A 17,569-nucleotide genomic window follows, 5' to 3' on the forward strand; every position below is an offset into this window, starting at 1 on the left:
GGACTTCTTCTTTTTGTGCCTCTTCCTGAGTGTCCCGAGGACCTCGAGTGGGAGGAAGAGGACTTGGGGCTAAGAGGGGGCAGTCCCGCAATCTCCTCTTCTTTGATCAGGACTGGGACCTCCGCGGAGTCTCGCTGGACAGTGTCGACTGCCAGGCCGCGAGAAGCTTCATTGGGATGGGGATCGGTGACCCATATCATACACGGCTTGACATCTGTCTTCCTCAAAGACATCCCTCGCACAAGAAGTCGGATAAAAATACTAGAATTTGACAAAAGTCGAGAAAAAGCCTGCCAAAAAGCAGCAGAGGGGTAGCTCTTCCAGGATCGGCACTTTAACTGGCGCAGAAAGAAAAGAACTGACGTCCATGCGCCTGGGTGGCACCTGTATAGGAATCGTGACATCATAACCAACGCTAATGACGCAGACGATGTTACATGGAGCAGAATGGAGTCACCTGATGTCGCACGCAAGGGGTATTGCTCAGCAAATGTGTCTGGATCCAGCCTGAAGCCTGGGAATTTCAAAGGTAAGGAATCTGCAGCTAGCATCTCCATCAGATAGAAAAGAACTGCTAGCGTACTCGGGTGGTGCCTATACAGGGGTATTGCTCACAAAAGTTTCTGGATCCAGTCTGATGCCTGGGGATTATTCTACGGTAAGGACTCTGTGACTAGAAATCTCTATCAGATACATTGGTATAAGTAAAGGATGGACCACTTGGCCATTCAAGGAGCTGCCCATGCTTCGTATGTCCGACCTCCCTGTGTCCCCTACCACCACCACAATAGTCGGTTACTTTCAGGTGAAAAAGACTGACTGTAACAGCTAAATGTGTGTTTTTACTTTGCCTGGTGCACTATGGACTGCACTATGACGTAAATTAGCCATATTACCCCACATAAGTAGATACTAGGCTTGATTTGAGAGTGTATACCTCCTGCTGGGACCTACAGGAGTAAAGGCCCTAGTGCTCTTTGTGCTCTTTGGTGAAACAGACACATTATGCTCTTTTTCGACTGAAAAACAAGAAAAAACTTTCAATGGTGGACACATGAACATATAATAAGTAATTTACTTCACACAGTAAAAGGTTTTAAAAAACATGGTTTATTTCTCAAATTTCCATTAACAGTTGTATACGTAAAATGCACCACACAATGGTTTTACTATGCAGTGGATACCACTTGCCTGCAGCTAAAGACAATAAAACATGTCTAATGTAACTTTCACACAGGGCCCAATCCAAGGTTAATATACGGCTCGTATTGTCATCCGTACAGGAGTGTTTTCCACCTCAGAGGGTCTGTGGAGATTATTTGAAACATAAGGACCATTTTAAAAAGTAAACATATGCTGTCATCAATGCTCTGTCCTCTGAAAGGACTAATGGACGGTGTTCTGGGCGGTACGGCACATGCATCTTAAAAAGGGAATCAGGCCCCAAGACCTTCTCCATGATTTGCTGTCTCAAGATGTCAGTTTAACAGATCTTCACAAACGGTGCACTGAAAAAGTAGAGTTAAAAAACACAGATACATTCAGTCAGATCAATTCTGCAGCACTACTGCTGCGGCCTGGACTGCAGTTAGACCCTGCTCCCACCCCCAATGTGAAGTCTTAAGTCTTTCGCTGAGATCAGTGACATATCTGAAGTGATCCAGTGGCTACAGGAAACTGGGAATTGCAAATAAACTGCATTTTCTAGTCTCCTACAGCATATGTAAACAAGGGAAGTCCGATATAGTCCATTCTTGAATTCCATCATTCAGGGGAAATGCTATTGTGTAGTGTTTCTCTTACATGCCATAATGTTGTGATATTTGAGTAACCCTTTATTTCTGAAAAACTAGTATTCCGGTTGTGTTTTTCTGTATGCCATAATTCAAGGAAATATTGAAAGTTACTAGCAATATCTACCTCATGTAGCCCTTAAAGTGCCTTTATGTCTGAAATCTGTGACCATTACTTTCTGGTGGGCAGGACCAGAAACTGTGCAACAACTTTAATAAACAACTGAGGCTTCTCACACTCAATAATAGATAGCAAAAAAACAAAGCACCGGCAAAGTCAATAGGTCATGCGTTTAAAACCTATAGGCGTTGCCAATGAGTTTTAGTCATGCTGTACAACATCCTGCAAGATGTCTAGCATGGCAAAAAGCTAAAAGAGCCGCAATGACTCGCCATGTCATTTTGTAGATGTGCACGTGCTTGTTTACGCAACACAGGCAAAATGACGCAGACAGTTTTTCTTTTAAGATGGTTCATTAAATAGAAAAAGAAATAGAATTGGTGCAAAAGAGCTGTTAAGGTGGACAAGCTGGTCCTTCACAAAAAACTAATTTAAAAAAAGATACTTATTAACGAGGAGGGTGCAGCATTGGGGAGTAGACTGCAGGGGGGGGGGGCAGCTTGGATGGAGAAGAAGTGCTCAAGGAAGAAGCACATGAGCGAGAATGCGGGGGGAAGAACGCGCGGGCAAGCACAACACGGAAGTATTGTGGGGCAAGAAGCAGATGGACGAGAGAAAGCAACACAGAGCTGCATAGATGTGGAAAGAGATTTACTCGAGGGAGTCAGATGGAGAACACATACACTTTCATGGTGTGCTTAACCCAAAAAAACAGTAGTGCTTAAAAGTAAGCAATAGTAGGATACAAGTAATGAGTATATTGTCCAGGGGACAGACAAACACAAGAAAAGGAAGGAAAAATCCCACGTAATCTAATGAATACAAAGTAAGCTAATGAGAGTGAAATTAAAGCCAACCAATGGTAAGCAATGGGTGGGCTCCAAATCCAGTGTAAGCTGACAATAGGTATTTTCACAACCAGAAAACGTGCGCTGTCTGGTAGGCGAGACACTGTCAATGGTCAACTACAAAACAAACCACCAAATCAACAGAATACACCCGAGATACAAGACAAATGTAGAAGTTGAAGGTGAAATGTAATCCTTCATAATGGGATGTCAAGGGTACAGATTGTTTTGCTTGATGTTTCTTTCACAGTGGATGTGACGTCCCATTTATTTGCTAGAACACACGTTTGGTTATAAGTTCAATTCTTTTAAAAAACATATGAAAGAAACAATGTTATTACAGGCCTAGCCAGTATCAAAAGTAAGGTTGGGAAGGAGGGCGGGCAGCAGTCATGTAATAGTCTCTGTATCATTTTGCTTTCTCGTTCAGCTCCTGCCTGTTTCCAATTTACCTGTGCAGGTCATGAAGAAAGGACTTGGAAGTGGCATCAGACTAGCTGAAGGCCAGAATTAATATTTACAGGCTGCAAAGGGCAGACAAGCTAACATCAGTTTACAATTTTGAATTATACACACAGCTGAATGACAGACCTTTCAGCAACACCATAGTCTATGCCGCACTCGAGAACACTATACACCAAAAGCTCTCAGTAAAAAATATCCAGAAGTAGAGAATAGATGCTTCCGCTGCCAGGTGGAAGGGGCTTGGCTACATATATTTTTTATGTGTCCAAGGCTAGGGCCTTTCTGGGTTAAGATTTTTTTCAGCCATAAGCTGGGCGATCCAGAAGAGGGTAGATCTTGAGGCTGAGGTCGACCTTTTCGGTATTACTAGATCTAAGGCAAATCTGACAAGAGCGGAGGAGACTTTTCTAGCCATTTCCTCCCTCGTTGCTCGCTCCCTAATTCTTCAGAATTGGAGGTCGGCGGAAGCACCTGCATTTGCGAGTTGGCTAAATAAGATGAAACGAGTCAGGATTTTTGAATAAGCATATGCAAGGCGGGTGGGCGCTACAAAAAAGTTCACTGAGATTTGGAAATATTTAGTTAATCTTGAAACCTCGATGGAATAGTAGTCTTATTGATATTTTAAGCAGGATCATCTACATTGTAAGGCTGGGGGTAATGTGTTCTGGTTTTTCCGGCAGATTTAGCACCTTAGTACTTTAGCACTTTGGTAAGTTTGAACTGTATATCCGCAATTAGTTGGGATATGAATTTAAATACTCCAAAATATGGGGAGGCCGCCAGACTATTGCTGCAATATGCTTTTTACACTTATTTTGCACTTTAACTGTATTAGTTTTATCCATGTTTTGTATGTTCTGATCAAATGCTGTTTTTTAAATCCCCTGTTATTTATCATTATTGTTATGCCCCTGATGCTCTGCTCAATATGAAATAAAAATGATTCTAAATCTCCCGAAATTCCATTCAATCTCCCCCAGTCTCCGTAAGGTACATTGGCTTCCTGTTCGCAGCCAGGTAAAATTCAAAGCTCTCTGCCTTGCACACAAAGGTCTCTACCACACAGGACCACAATTTCTAAGGCATGCCTTCCGATGTTGCATTCCTAACAGGCCCCTACGTTCTGCAACGTCCAATACACTAGTGATCTCCAGAATCAGGAAAGCCAACTGAGGTAGGAGCTTCATAGTCCGCACAACTAAACTATGGAATAGCCTTCCGGCCCACATCAGAGCCATCCCATCCCTCCTCGCATTTAGGTAGGAGTTTAGGACCTGTTTTTTTTTTTTACAACTAATTGCACCAACCTAGCGTGTTCACGTTCAGTCAGCAACAAGACACCCTTGGTTATTTGCATGCTTTATAAATATTTTTCAAATAACATACCATTAATGTCTACAGTACCACTTCCCATACCAGGGCGTGGCGATATACAGGTAGATCCAGAGCTTGCAAACAATACAAAACGCCTCCAGAGGAGCTCTATTCAGCTCACTGCTGGATTGGAATTTGAAGAAAACTTTACTATTTTCACACATCTATTGAACATGACCAGAGGCGTTTGGTGCCTATAAATATGTACTGCATAAGATAGGTCACCGCATAAAACAAACAGTGGCAATGCCCTTGCATATGGCTTGCATTGCCATGCATGCATGTAATATACAAAAGTATCCATAGGCAGCACCATTTTTCTGTTACTGTGAAATTGTTAAGCAGAAAAGGCTTGCACTTTATGTAACTAACACTATCTGCTGCTCCACACCGATTGATTACATAAATTGTCACAAAAGACGCCTAAAGTGTAACCAACACTATCTGCTGCTCCACACCGATTGATGACATAAATTGTCACAAAAGACGTATAAAGCTGTGTGTAGTCAGATGTCCAAGATTCTAATTTAGGACTCAATGGGAAAAATATGCACAGAGAAAACAAAAAGCAGTTAAATAAATGGGACCGTGTCAGAAGTGAATATCTACACCGGTCAGTGGGAAAAAAAAGAGACTGCGAAAAGGAAATTAGAGCAAGGCATAATTGTGATGGACATGCTTGGAACACATAATAGGGGTTGCAAATGTATTAGTAGACTGGCTCACATTGTTTAATAAAGTTGTTGCACAGTTCCCACTCATTGCCACCAGAAAATATGAACTGCACGAGTGCTCAGAAATTCTGCACCAACATTTGCATCGATCAGTGAAAAATTGAATTTTTGCACTTATCAGTTAATGGAAATATATTTTTGCACTGGTCTATAAATGTAAATGATCATTCAGAACTGGCTGGCACTCATGCAAACATGCCTTGAATGTTTCCACTTTTTCAGTGACATCCTTCCCTCAAGTAAATTACTAAGTGGCTGAGCAACAATACTATGTACATGTATTGCTCTTCAGTGATATCATAATTCGGGGATATCATGTGTTTCTGGATTTGATCAATTCAGGGAAGCCTTTTCAGTATTTTCTAGGCAATCACATTTCTTGAAAATCAGGTTTTTCATCAATGTTCTTCTGGCAAATATTAAATGTTGATGTACCCTTCAACAAAAACTCCTGGGATCCCTTGGGGGTAACAAATTGCTTTTAAAGGGACTTTCTGCTTTTCGCTAGATGCAAATTCTTTGGCAAGATCCGCCCTGTGTGAAGGGAAAGAGGAGACATAGCCCCGATGGAATTGACCCTGCTGTGCTGAGACAACCTTCTTTAGTTTAGAGGCACTATGTCCAGACATGGTGTTGAAAGGTCTGGTGCTTAGCTTTCAGAAATCCCACGATTCCATCCATCGCAGTCCAGCCATGGGGCTGCTCGGGTCCGGGGTCAGAGGTCCAACCATTCCATAGGCCAGAGGATGGAAGAGGTAGAAACTGTGTATAAGGAGAAGAGTGGACAGAAATGTAGTTTTACTTTGCTTTTTTCTGGTTTCCTTAAAACAAGATTACAAATAAAATGCTTGCCAATATCACTATGGCAACAGGTGTGATTTAAGACAAAACAACAAGAGTGCTGGCACGATCAATATCAAATAACCACCCACTCATCTGCAGGGACCATGTTTTGTATTTCATTTACAAATAAGAGCACTCTCAACATTACTGCCAATATAAGTTATAATAAATTCAGTGGCCAAAATTAAGAAACTGTAATCAACAAAAAAGCACTACTATTGGAAGCGGTCTGTGGATTTTACTCAACTGATGTTCAAGGCCGCATGTGAAAAATGTGCGATAATTCTGAATACCACAAGCACTGGCTTCCTAACACTACTTACAAAAATGTTTTTTTTTGTTTTAAATTATACTTGATGTTGCATTTCAATGTATAGATTATTTCATGTGATACGTCTTCATAATTACAGTTTCTCTCTAACCCCTCCCACTTCCTTAGTTCCTCACCCCAAACACCCTATGAAACTGTAGAGATTCAAATGCAAAATGATTCTGCCCCTATTCAACACAACTCAGCTAGAAAATGGAAATTTACAAATATTCCAAACGAAACACGCTGGAGTGAAGGAGGTGTATTGACTACATGCTAAAAGTACAAAAGTCAAAGTATGGTTATACAAGGTTTCTCAGTTAATGTCATAACGGGTAACAGCGGTTAGAATTCAAATGGAGTAGGAAACTATTTCACTCTGTGGACTTACTGAGTGTGAACCTGCTACAAAGAACATGGGTGCACACCATTGAAGGAGAGGTGGCTGAGGCAGAGGAGGGATATCAGGCCAGTCAGCCAGGGGAACAGAGAAAGAAAACAGAGAACACATAAAAAACAAAAATGAGTAAATGAGCTGACCTAGGCAGGAGAAGAGGATGTGTAGGCCCATTCTTAAATACATCATTTACTTTGGAGGCTATCACAGGATAGTGTGGGAAAACTTCAGCCCTCCTTTAAAGAGGTCAGCTGTAGTATTCATAGTCATCATTATCCTCAAAATATAAGAGGCAAGTGGAATTCCTGCCGTGGTTTGCTAGCGGTACATAAGAAGATGATCATCATCATGAACAGGTATTGCCACTCAACAAACAGCCTGCAGCGCAGAGGCGACTTAGTTTTGCCATTGAAAACAATAAAGCTAAGAAAGAAACACTGCCATGCCCGATTCAAGAGCTAATAAAATGCCATTGGGGTGGAACTGTAAAGGCAGCACAGACTCTTGCTGTGCTTGATTATGGTGCAAAGCGATGAGCTGCGTGCTGACCAACATTCGACTGACCCATAACATTCACTTATGAGCACCTCGCCAACAGTCCCCTGACCCTAAAATCTCTGCACTGTCAATCAATCCTTCTACATTTCTCAAAACATCCTTCCAGTATCTATCGGGAAATCTGCTTTGTTAATAGTAGTCACCTTGGCCAGCCATGTGAGGGATGATTAGTAATGTATATCAAAATATATGACTCCAACAACACGCCTCACAAAAGCTACAATGCCTCGGGTTTTGTATATTCCAAACTGCCATCGGTTCCAATACAGAGACAGAGGTGTGAGGGATGTCGAGGGTAGAAAGGGATACAGGGGCCACCTCTAGGTTTTTAAACCATGCCAACTCCTAGAGAATTGAAAATCCCATCAAAAATCTGCTCCAAGGCCAAGTACAATTATTCATTTTATTTGGTTACGTCATTTATGTTATGTTAATAAAATTTGTACAGCGCACGAATACCCTCGGGTGTCTTGGCCCTCCAGTGCAACATTCTGTGCTAGGTGCTACTACTGCTGAAAAAAGCCAGGTCTTCAGCTGTTTCCTGAATTCCAGATGGGATGGAATTTTTCTAAGATGTGAAGGGAGGGAGTTCTATTCCTTGATAGTGTTGATGGTAAAGCTCCTCCCCTCCCAGTTCATCTTTTTGATCCTGACTGACTTGATCAAATGTGCATTAGCTGAACGCAGAGTTCTGTTTGGAGAATACCGCCTGAGCAGGTCCTCTAAAAATGTCGGCCCTTCATTGTGTAATGCCTTGTGGGCCATGCAGAGCGTATTAAACTTTAACCGCTGGCAGACTGGCAGCCAGTGGAGTTCTCGCAATGCTGATCTAACGGACTGATATTTTGGGATGTCAAGAATCAGTCTTGCGGCAATGTTTTGCACTGCCTGTAGGTTCCTAAGAAGAATGGATTGGACCCTAATGTACAGTCCATTACAAAAGTCAAGTTTGGACAAGACTAAGGAAGTTACTACTGACTTTCTGCAAGGTTTGGGAATGAAAGTCAGAACTTTCCTGATATTCTTAATCATAAAGAATGAAGAAGACACAACCTTAGAGACTTGAGCTTTAAAACTAAGCTTTTCATCGATAACCACCCCAAGATTTTTTACTTTGTCTACCGGGGTAGGGGGCAAGCTTATCTGGCCACCTAGCTGGGGACCAAGGAGGAAAAAGGTTCCCGAACATAATCACCTCAGTTTTGCTTTAGTTTAATTTCAAGCAATGGGTGCTCATCCAATGACTTAAGGAAAGCATGCAATCATGAAGCTTTAACGAGTGATTAATGTCCTTATCCACTGTTGAGATCATCAGCCAGCTGGGTGTCGTCGGCATACGATGTAGGAATCAAATTAAAACTTCTCATCAGTGGTGCTAATTCGGTTACATAGATAATAAAAAGTGTAGGGCTCAATGACGAGCTCCTCGGAACACCACATGGGAGAGAAAATGGTCCGACTTAAATTTGCCCAAATGAACTGATTGGGTCCTCGCTGAGAGGAACGGTATCAACAGGGAGAGATCACGCAGGAAATGGAGAAGTATTTGACCAAGGAGCACAGAAACGCAAATAAATGTCTAGTTACTTATCTAACTGTAGTTCTGCAGTACTGAAATCTTTCATAGATTCGCATACTTGAATTATCCCTCTTAGTCATGCTTGGAACTGTCAATAATCAAAGTTAGGAGAGCAATGTACACTAAATAATAACATTGAAAATAGTCATAGAGTACATGCAATCAAGGACGTTTTCTCTTGGTGGACAGGTATACTGTTAAGTCTCTGCAGTTAATTTGAGGTACCTATGATGCAGTCCAATTAAAGGAAGACAGATGTCTGTTTTTGTTGCAAGCTGCATCCCATTTGGACATTCCTTCTGAGAGTAGAGAAGACTCTCAGACCTATCACAGCACATTTATCGCCAAGTTCTTACTGGGTGACTCAGTCTTAAACCAACTCTCGTCCTAGGTCTATAAACTCAGCGGGAATGAAGGGTTTAGAGTGTGATGCAATAAACCTCCATGTGAGGGTAACAGGGCAGCTATAGATAAACAGGTGCTTGAAAAGCTTTAGAATGAGTCACTGGTATTTCAAGTAGTGGCCTCCACATGTTTGATCAAAATAGGACAAAGGATTAATATTATGAAGGGTGCGGTCATATGTCACTGCTATAGGTTCACAACAGGTCTCTAACACAAGGCCATGTATCAAAGGAGCATAAATTAGGCAGTCCTCGAAGGGCGAGGACGTTTTCTGGGAGGCATCAGGCTGACAGGCTTCAGAGGTGGAAGCAGCAGGCTCAAAGCAAGTGTATACTCACATCAGAGTTTTGTTCCCATTCATTGAGAATTCCCACAGGGTTTAAAAATAGAATGTAGTGCCTTTATCAAGCATTCCCCTCAGTATTAAGCCTTCATTGAACAGGAAGATAGGGGTACCAGGCAAACCATCAAAATCATGTTACCAATCAATAGGTGATTATGTTTTATTTATGGAATTGCAAAGCTCAACCCGGCCTTTTCAACAACTGGGCTGCAACTCAGCATTGCAAGGCTCATTCATAATAAAAAAATAAAGTGATTTACCTTCAACTACAGTTTTTCAATACCTTTCAGAGAGTAACAGGTTTGAATTATTCCTATCGTCAAGCTGGGAATTTTCAGTACTCCATGCTTAAACTGCAATGTTCACATACACTCTTACACTGCTTTAGCTTTGTACCATGTGCAGTTAATCAACCATACATGACCCCCAGCCCTAGCCAATGAGGTGGAGAGAGTCGCAGCTTAAATCCTTTTAGATGCTCCACAAGTCAAACTTTAAAATATTGTCAAGAGTGAACATTAAAGGGGAGAAGGGCAGGCCGCATCTGAATCTAGTGAAGATGCCTAAGCTGGAAAACTCTTGGTACCTGTAAGAATTTCTCTTTCCAGCATTGACAACAAAGCCCAGCCAGAGAAACAAAACGGTGGTAGGCAGGAATGAGAATCATCTTAAGAAAAAAGAATATGAAGCACCACCTACTCGGCTGTATGCTCTGCTCTTGATTGCACATCAAGGCAGTAATGCTTGACAAAAAATTGATTGCTTGGCAAAGGTATCATCACCCTGCAGGTCACATTCAATACCTCTGGTATGGTAGAGTGAGCTCTCACCCTATTAAATAAAGGTCAGACAATCTTAGCATATGTTGCATTGCAAGAAACAATCCATCTTGCAACAATCCACCCTGCTTTAACAGGACTTTCCCTCTATTTTACCAAAAGCCAAAAAGAGCTGATAGGATCAGCAGAAGCCCTTAGTTTTAATCAGAGAGAACTTTCAACATCTCTTATGGTCTACAGCATGCAATTACCTCTAAGTGGCAGAGGATCCAGAGAAGATATGTTGGTTTGTATAGAAATGCACCGTTTGAAAAAAACTTGTATTATTATTGATGCACAAATATGGTTATGATAAGAAAAGCTTGAAGTTAGTTCACCCATCTACCTGAGATGATGGCCAGCGGGAAGCAGTCTTCCAAGCTTGGTGCTATATGAATGACCAATGAATTGGCTCAAAATAATGTTACCTTAATGTTGAGAATACAGCATTAGGCTCCCAGGACATTGCAAGTTTCATTGATAGTGTGAAGGTTATATAAAAAAAGCCTTTCTTTAAGCCTTTTTTTATTCTTCGAGAAAAAAGGGACGCTTAACCAAAAGTGGCCAAAATAGCCAATAGTTAAGAGAAGGTGTACACAGCTAGACTATCCTCTGCAGGTGACCAGTCACTGGCACTTTTCATTTAGACAATATGCAGGGAGAAGACTTCAGACAGGACAGAGCCTTAAAGTGGTAATGCCTATCTGCTATTGCGCACAGGAAACTTCTGTTGCATTGGAGGATATATGGAAAAGTTAACAAAGGTATCACCTAAGGCAAGGAAAGTCAAGAAATGTTAGCACTCGATGAAAGGTGACCTTGTGAAAACTTGTTTGCTTCAAATTCGTGTTGAGTTTGTGAAGATCTAACATTGGCTGCTGGTCCACCAATTGTCTGATTACCAGGAAAAACCTGGAGTAAAAGCCTCAACTTCTCTGTACTTTGGACACTGTGCTGCATTTTAAAAGCAACTTTAAGATGTTGTTTTTCAGTTCCTGCAGGTGTTTGTAAACCTGAATTTGTAGAGGATTTCCGGATTACAAATTCTAAGGTGTACCCCTGATGAATAATGCCGCGCTCCCACTTATCTGAAGTGAAGTCCTGCTAAATTGTGAGATGATGTTGAATCACAACTCAATCCTTCCCCTGCCAGCATTGTAAAGCGCAGAAAGCATCGGAGAATCAGGCTAATTTGTTTTAATCCTGGAACTTTGAGAAGTGTGGGTCTCTCTTCTTCTTCTCTGCTGATATCTGTTCATTGACCTCTCTCTGCTGTCCCAGAGATTAATTGTAAGAGGACCAAAAGTTTTCACCCTGATGTTGATAACCACTTTGGTGTTTTTGTCCTTTTTGTACTGTGAAACTGGCGTTAGCGAGTCACTGAAGGTGTCTATTAACCCCTTCGACGCTGATGACGAGCTGGGCTCGTCATGGTGTAGCCCGCTCGCACGCTGATGACGAGCCCAGCTCGTCACGTAACATGCGGTTTTGAAAATCTCAGCGTAGGAGCAAAATTGCGCTAGCGCGCATGTGGTTAAGGCAAATTATTCCTACAGTCCGTCTTAAAGAACTGCTTTATCTTGAATGCTCAATTCAGGATTAAAGACCCTAGGAAACTATAGGAAAATCATCACTCAATCCAGAAAGCCGTGTACCACTAAAATATATTCTAGTGGACTGGATATGTTTTTGAGGCTGACACACTTCAAAAGCATGCATTCATTGTATACTCTAATCCGCATGAAGTGCTTAGTTTCCCAATGTTTGGCCTTCACAATGGTTCCATAAATATACCCCTTGACGCAATATCCAAGTTCCGCCATGTAAGTTCTTCACTGAAAGAGTTCCTTATGGGCCTTTTCGGAGCATTTCTACCAGTCAGAAAACCAACCAGGTCCCTAGAAACTAAATACCGTGCTATTGCAAGTGATGAAGAGTCTCTTTGACCAACCCACAAAGCAGAACACAGCCTTGCTGTTGGCCATAATTCTGCCAGAAGCATTAGCAATTAATAGGTGTTAACCATCAAACTTATCTAAACTTCATGAAAGACAAGATCAATTTATGTATGAATCCTACCTTCATGCCGACCATGCCAACAGCCTTTCACTTCAATGTGTCTATTATCCTCAAGGATTACTTTCCAGTCCATCCAAAGGAGCACAAACGCTCTTCCTTCTTGGTGTGAGGCAATGCTTGACATTTTAACATAGCCATAACTAAACAGTTTATCTTCTTCGGCCAACTGACCAAGGACAGATGTATACGTTTACTGGGGTGACTCCTAAATATTGCGTCTTTCTTTTCCAATAAGCCATTATTAAAAGGCGCTACTTCTGTGTTTCTTCTCTCCATAAATAGTGCCATCACATTGATCTCTATTAATGATTCTAAAACTGATATTCTATATTTTTTTGTGTATTCTCCACACGATTACCACCACATTTCCCCACTTTCCTTTATTTTTCTGTTGCTGTTTTCAATCTAGGCATCATCCCTAACTACTTTCAGTCTTCCTTTTTCCATACCAATGCTAAAAGCCACAATTGTACGACCTTTTAAGCAACCAAAATACTCAAAATTCTCCAACATTGCTCCAAACAGACCATTATTTATTGACAACTGTCCCTCACAGAACGCCAGCACACACCCAGTCATGGTTATTGATCAGGCTATGGCACACAATTCTGCAGAGGATCAACAAGCTCAATATCCAAGCCCTCAAAGCCGCTTGCACACCAGCCCCTGCCTTTTGTAAATGTATTTGAGCCTCCTTCCCATCTCTCTAGGTGTCTGGGTAATCAAACAGCTTAAAACTTGTGAAAGATGAGCTTGCATCCAAAGAGAAGCTCTAGCACCAGGCATGTGCAAGGGGACGGCGGTGAAGGCATTTACAGGAAAACTGAGGGTGACTCAGGTGAGGTGATAGTGTGTTTGCGGATAAACCCATAGCTTTTACCGCATCTACCAGCACCACTTTTACACCACAAGTAACAATGTATGTCTCTATGTTGCCCTCCATTACGCACTAAATGAATTTTCACATTTCTTAGGGTTTTGTCGACTGTCTTCTACTGGGGTTTCCTGTCCTAGGCTATTGCTCACACTTTCAGAATGCTCCTAAAGAAAGGGGACAATCTAAGCATAGAGGCCTATAAGATCACCCAAGATTAAGAGTTGGACTACAGACCACTGCTTAGACCCTTCCAGGCAGACTAATTCTTTCATTGTTACCTTCTGCTTTCAGTGTCACCTCTCAAAAGAGCAGAATGTATGCAGAGTCAACTTTAGATTTTTTTTATGCCCTTCACCTGCTCTGGCCCAATATGCACTGTTCCCATATACAATGACAAGGTGATTATTCTTCTGCTGCACCTAGGAATGGATATGGTTGTTGAACAGTCCCCAAAGAGGTACCGCATCTATTCATCTCAAATCATATCTCTCTCCTGTATGTAGAGCCCCATAAATAACCAGAATATGCCTATGTATAAAAGTATTTTTCAGCCACTCTGTAAATTTGGTGCTTCTAGATTGTATCCCATATTTTAGAACTAGGTTCCCTCCTGGTGACAGAACACTTTTTGGGCTGCCACTAGCTGCAGAGTTCTGGTAAGTAGATACAGAGTACAATGCTTCAGTAATCGTAAAAAATCAAAAAATCCTGTTATACTTGTTTTTCTCACCTATACAAAATGACGAGAATCAGCGCAGACATTCCTCCTAGGTAAAGGCTTTGAGGCGAGGATGGTTTCAGAATACTTGCACATGTCTGTAGAAGGACATCACATGTGATTCCTGGATAAAAAGCAAACAAGTAAGAAGAAATTAAAAATCTGTAACTGTGGTCCTCCAGCACAGATCTGGGATTATCTAATGCTGCTCGTACAACAAGTTTGTAAGATGTTTTCCAATTAAAAGACTGACAATTACAGTTCACACTCATATAATAGAGGTGTATGGTTCACAAATAATGAAAAGTGATTTCTAGTCTTGGATGATTGCCAAAAATACTCATTAGATGCAAGATCACAAAAAATGGAAACATCAATAGAAGCTACCTATGGGTAGTTTGCTGATCAGCAATACACACGTCTCAATAGCATAGATTTGAGCTGATGCTGGGGCTCAGGTATGGATTTCTGGGACATATTTTACAAAGGGGGCTGTGTATGGTGCATAGGGCTCTTTCTAAATGATGAAAGCACTATGGCAAATTAAGTTGCTACAAAAGGGGGAACCTGGACTAATCTAAAGGGAAAAAACAAGGCAAAGACATATAGGAAGGGTTTACTGTGACCTCTGAAATAGAATGGTGTGCGTAGTCTGTCATTCAAATTATACTCTCCATAATGCTGTGGAGGGACAATTTATCTGTGAACATGCCTCGGTAGCTAAGGAGGATTTACTTCTGAGTGCACTCTATGGGAGAATTGATTTTAAAGTAACTGTGCTGCAGTAGGGTAGGAAAGGTTTACCTTTAAGCGTATAGGAGATGAGGGAAATAATTAACCAGTGCAAAAAACTGAACTACAGGAGGACACATTTATTTATAAGCATCCTGAAAGAGTTGAGGAAATTTGTAAATGCATATAACTCCCTTTACAAGGCACAGTCGTCAATTAAACGTATCTTTACGCCTCTTGTTTTTGGAGCAGCCGGTCGTGGCAGGGGGCGCTCGACTGCCGTGCTTACCAGCAAGCTCCCTGTAAGGGCAAAGACTCCTGCAGTGGCAGGATCCAGCTAAATTCAGGAGCTTCTATCCCACTTTCCAATCCTTCGACCCCTAATTTAAGATCTCCTACAGGATCCCTACGGAACCTGCATCACCTATTACTCATGGGTGCACTTCATCTCATGGCTTGGCAGATTACAGGGAATGCTGGAAAGTGCTGGGCCTTTCTGCAGAGGCTGTCTAGTTGCTCGCAAAGTCTTGGGCCGAGAACACCAATAAGAGATACCACTCTGCCTGGTCCCACAGGGGTGGGGGGTGGGTGGGGGATTTGGTGTCATCAATGACAAGTGGATCCAATGGGATCATTGTCCATATACTGAATTTATTGGCCTCTTTAGCTGCGACAGATTGACTTAAAGGTCGATTAACAAATTCCGGTCAACTATATGGACTGGCCATATTCCAGTGAATGATCACCTGTTGGGAGAGCATCCACTTGTGTGCAAACTAATATTGGGTATTAGGCTATCCGTTCCTCACAAGCCAAGGTATTCCATACTTTAGGACGTGAACAAGGTTCTGAATCTGTTTAAATCATGGCCTTCTAACAAATACCCCTCTCGTAAACAAATGTTGGCAAAATTGGCAACACTTTTATGCATATTTTCTTGTCGCACATTATCAGATGTGAGAGCTCTACATCTAACAGTTAAGCTTTTACTCCAGAGGGAGTCACTTTCCATATATCCAGGAGGACAAAGTGTAATTCAAGATCAGTGTCCTATCCATCCTTCCCTGATGTCCCAAAGTTGTGTATGGTATGGGTGCTTAAAACTTATCAGGTTATGACAAAGGAGATTCATCCACAGGGCGTAAGGCAGCTATTTATCACCCTAACCACACAGAGCGGTACCCTCACCAACTATTGCGAGGTGGGTCCTCTGGGCCATGCAAGAAGCAGGGACAAACACCTCTAAATTCGGGGCCCATTCTGTCCAGGGAGAGGGGGGGATTTTGGCCTTGAAGGCATTCTCTCTAGGAGCGCGGCTGAAGGACATCCTGAATGCCGCAGACCGGTCCTCAGACTCCACCTTCAAGAGGTTCTACTTTAAGCCAGTGGTAAATCTGGCATCCTTGGTGGTGGACAAGCTTTAAACTAGCCTAATCCCCGCCTCCGGTCCTGACATAGAATGACAAATTTCTTAGCTATATTTAAGGAAAGTTTCAATTCTATTAAGGACTCAGAGGTGAGGATGTGCCCACCCAGGTTTACAATTCCATCACGAAGCATCTACGTTGTTGACGTAAGTAAATCTCTGATTATATAATTGTCATTAATATTGACTATTGCAGTTCGATGAAAGAATGTCTACATGGTTATTGCAGAAGATGTTATAATTTACAAGTGGTTACAACGTTTCTTTAATTTTGCAGGATCGGAAGCTAGTAAATAAGAGTGATAAGGAGATACGTCAGCTGTGTTCACAGGAAGAAAGAGGAGGCTAGAGCGTCCTCGGATGAAGATGTTGGAAGGCTCGCAGCCTGATTGGACATTACTTTGTTGAAGTTTCTTGTTACTTTCCGAGGACTCATTGGAAATGTAGTTTGTTATGCTTATAATTGTCTGTGAATAAAATAAAGCAATTAAAGAAAATCATAATCTTCGCCTCTGAGTCCTTAATAGAATTTAAACTTTCCTTTACGATAGCTAGGACATTTTTCATTATTGCTCAAATTAGCACATACAACTAAAATGCAGGTTTACTTATTTTTCCTTGAGTTATTCATTTATATTCAATCAAGCCCAAGTGGACATTGTACCTGCTGCTTCATATAACTTGGATATCACCTATATAGAGCCCTTGTGGGCTTATTACAAATATCCCATGCACTTTTCAATTGCCATTTGTATCATATGTGTTTATGCATTTTGTGTTGTTATACCTAGTATATTTTCCAGGAAATAGGGTTACTAGGGCCTACAAACCTCGGGGAGGTGGCTGCACTCCCCCTCCCCTTACCTAATGTACCAGGCCCTACGGAATAGGGTCTCTGGAGCCTAAAACGGACCCCCACGCCAAATATTTTTTTTGAAAAATGTTGTTTTTGGCCACTATCTTACAGGAGTCCCACTGGATCGTGGCAAAACCAGCAGAATTGTTTTATTTTGGCTTGTCTCTCTGGGGACCCACACTGGGCCCGGGGAGTAGGGTTTCCCTACTCTACCCTTATATTATTTTTTATGTAAAACATCAGGACAGGGGACTAAGTCCCTGAGTCCCATAATGGCTGCCAGCAAAATT

General features: G+C 41.8%; 1 protein-coding gene across 1 annotated transcript in view; it reads right to left on the minus strand.

Annotated features, from left to right (window-relative positions):
• Positions 1 to 1,090: 1,090 nt before the first annotated feature.
• Positions 1,091 to 17,569, minus strand: part of POMT2 (protein O-mannosyltransferase 2) — a 475,144-nt gene continuing 458,665 nt past the window's right edge. The window contains exons 20-21 of the mRNA XM_086937548.1: positions 14,278 to 14,389; positions 1,091 to 6,100 (exon numbers count right to left, since the gene is read on the minus strand). Coding sequence (XP_086793674.1) covers positions 5,995 to 6,100; positions 14,278 to 14,389 — 218 coding nt within the window. The 3' untranslated portion in view covers positions 1,091 to 5,994. The remainder of the gene's footprint in view (positions 6,101 to 14,277; positions 14,390 to 17,569) is intronic.

The sequence above is a fragment of the Lissotriton vulgaris genome, chromosome 9, assembly GCF_964263255.1.
Source record: "Lissotriton vulgaris chromosome 9, aLisVul1.2, whole genome shotgun sequence".
NCBI classification, from domain to species: domain Eukaryota; kingdom Metazoa; phylum Chordata; class Amphibia; order Caudata; family Salamandridae; genus Lissotriton; species Lissotriton vulgaris.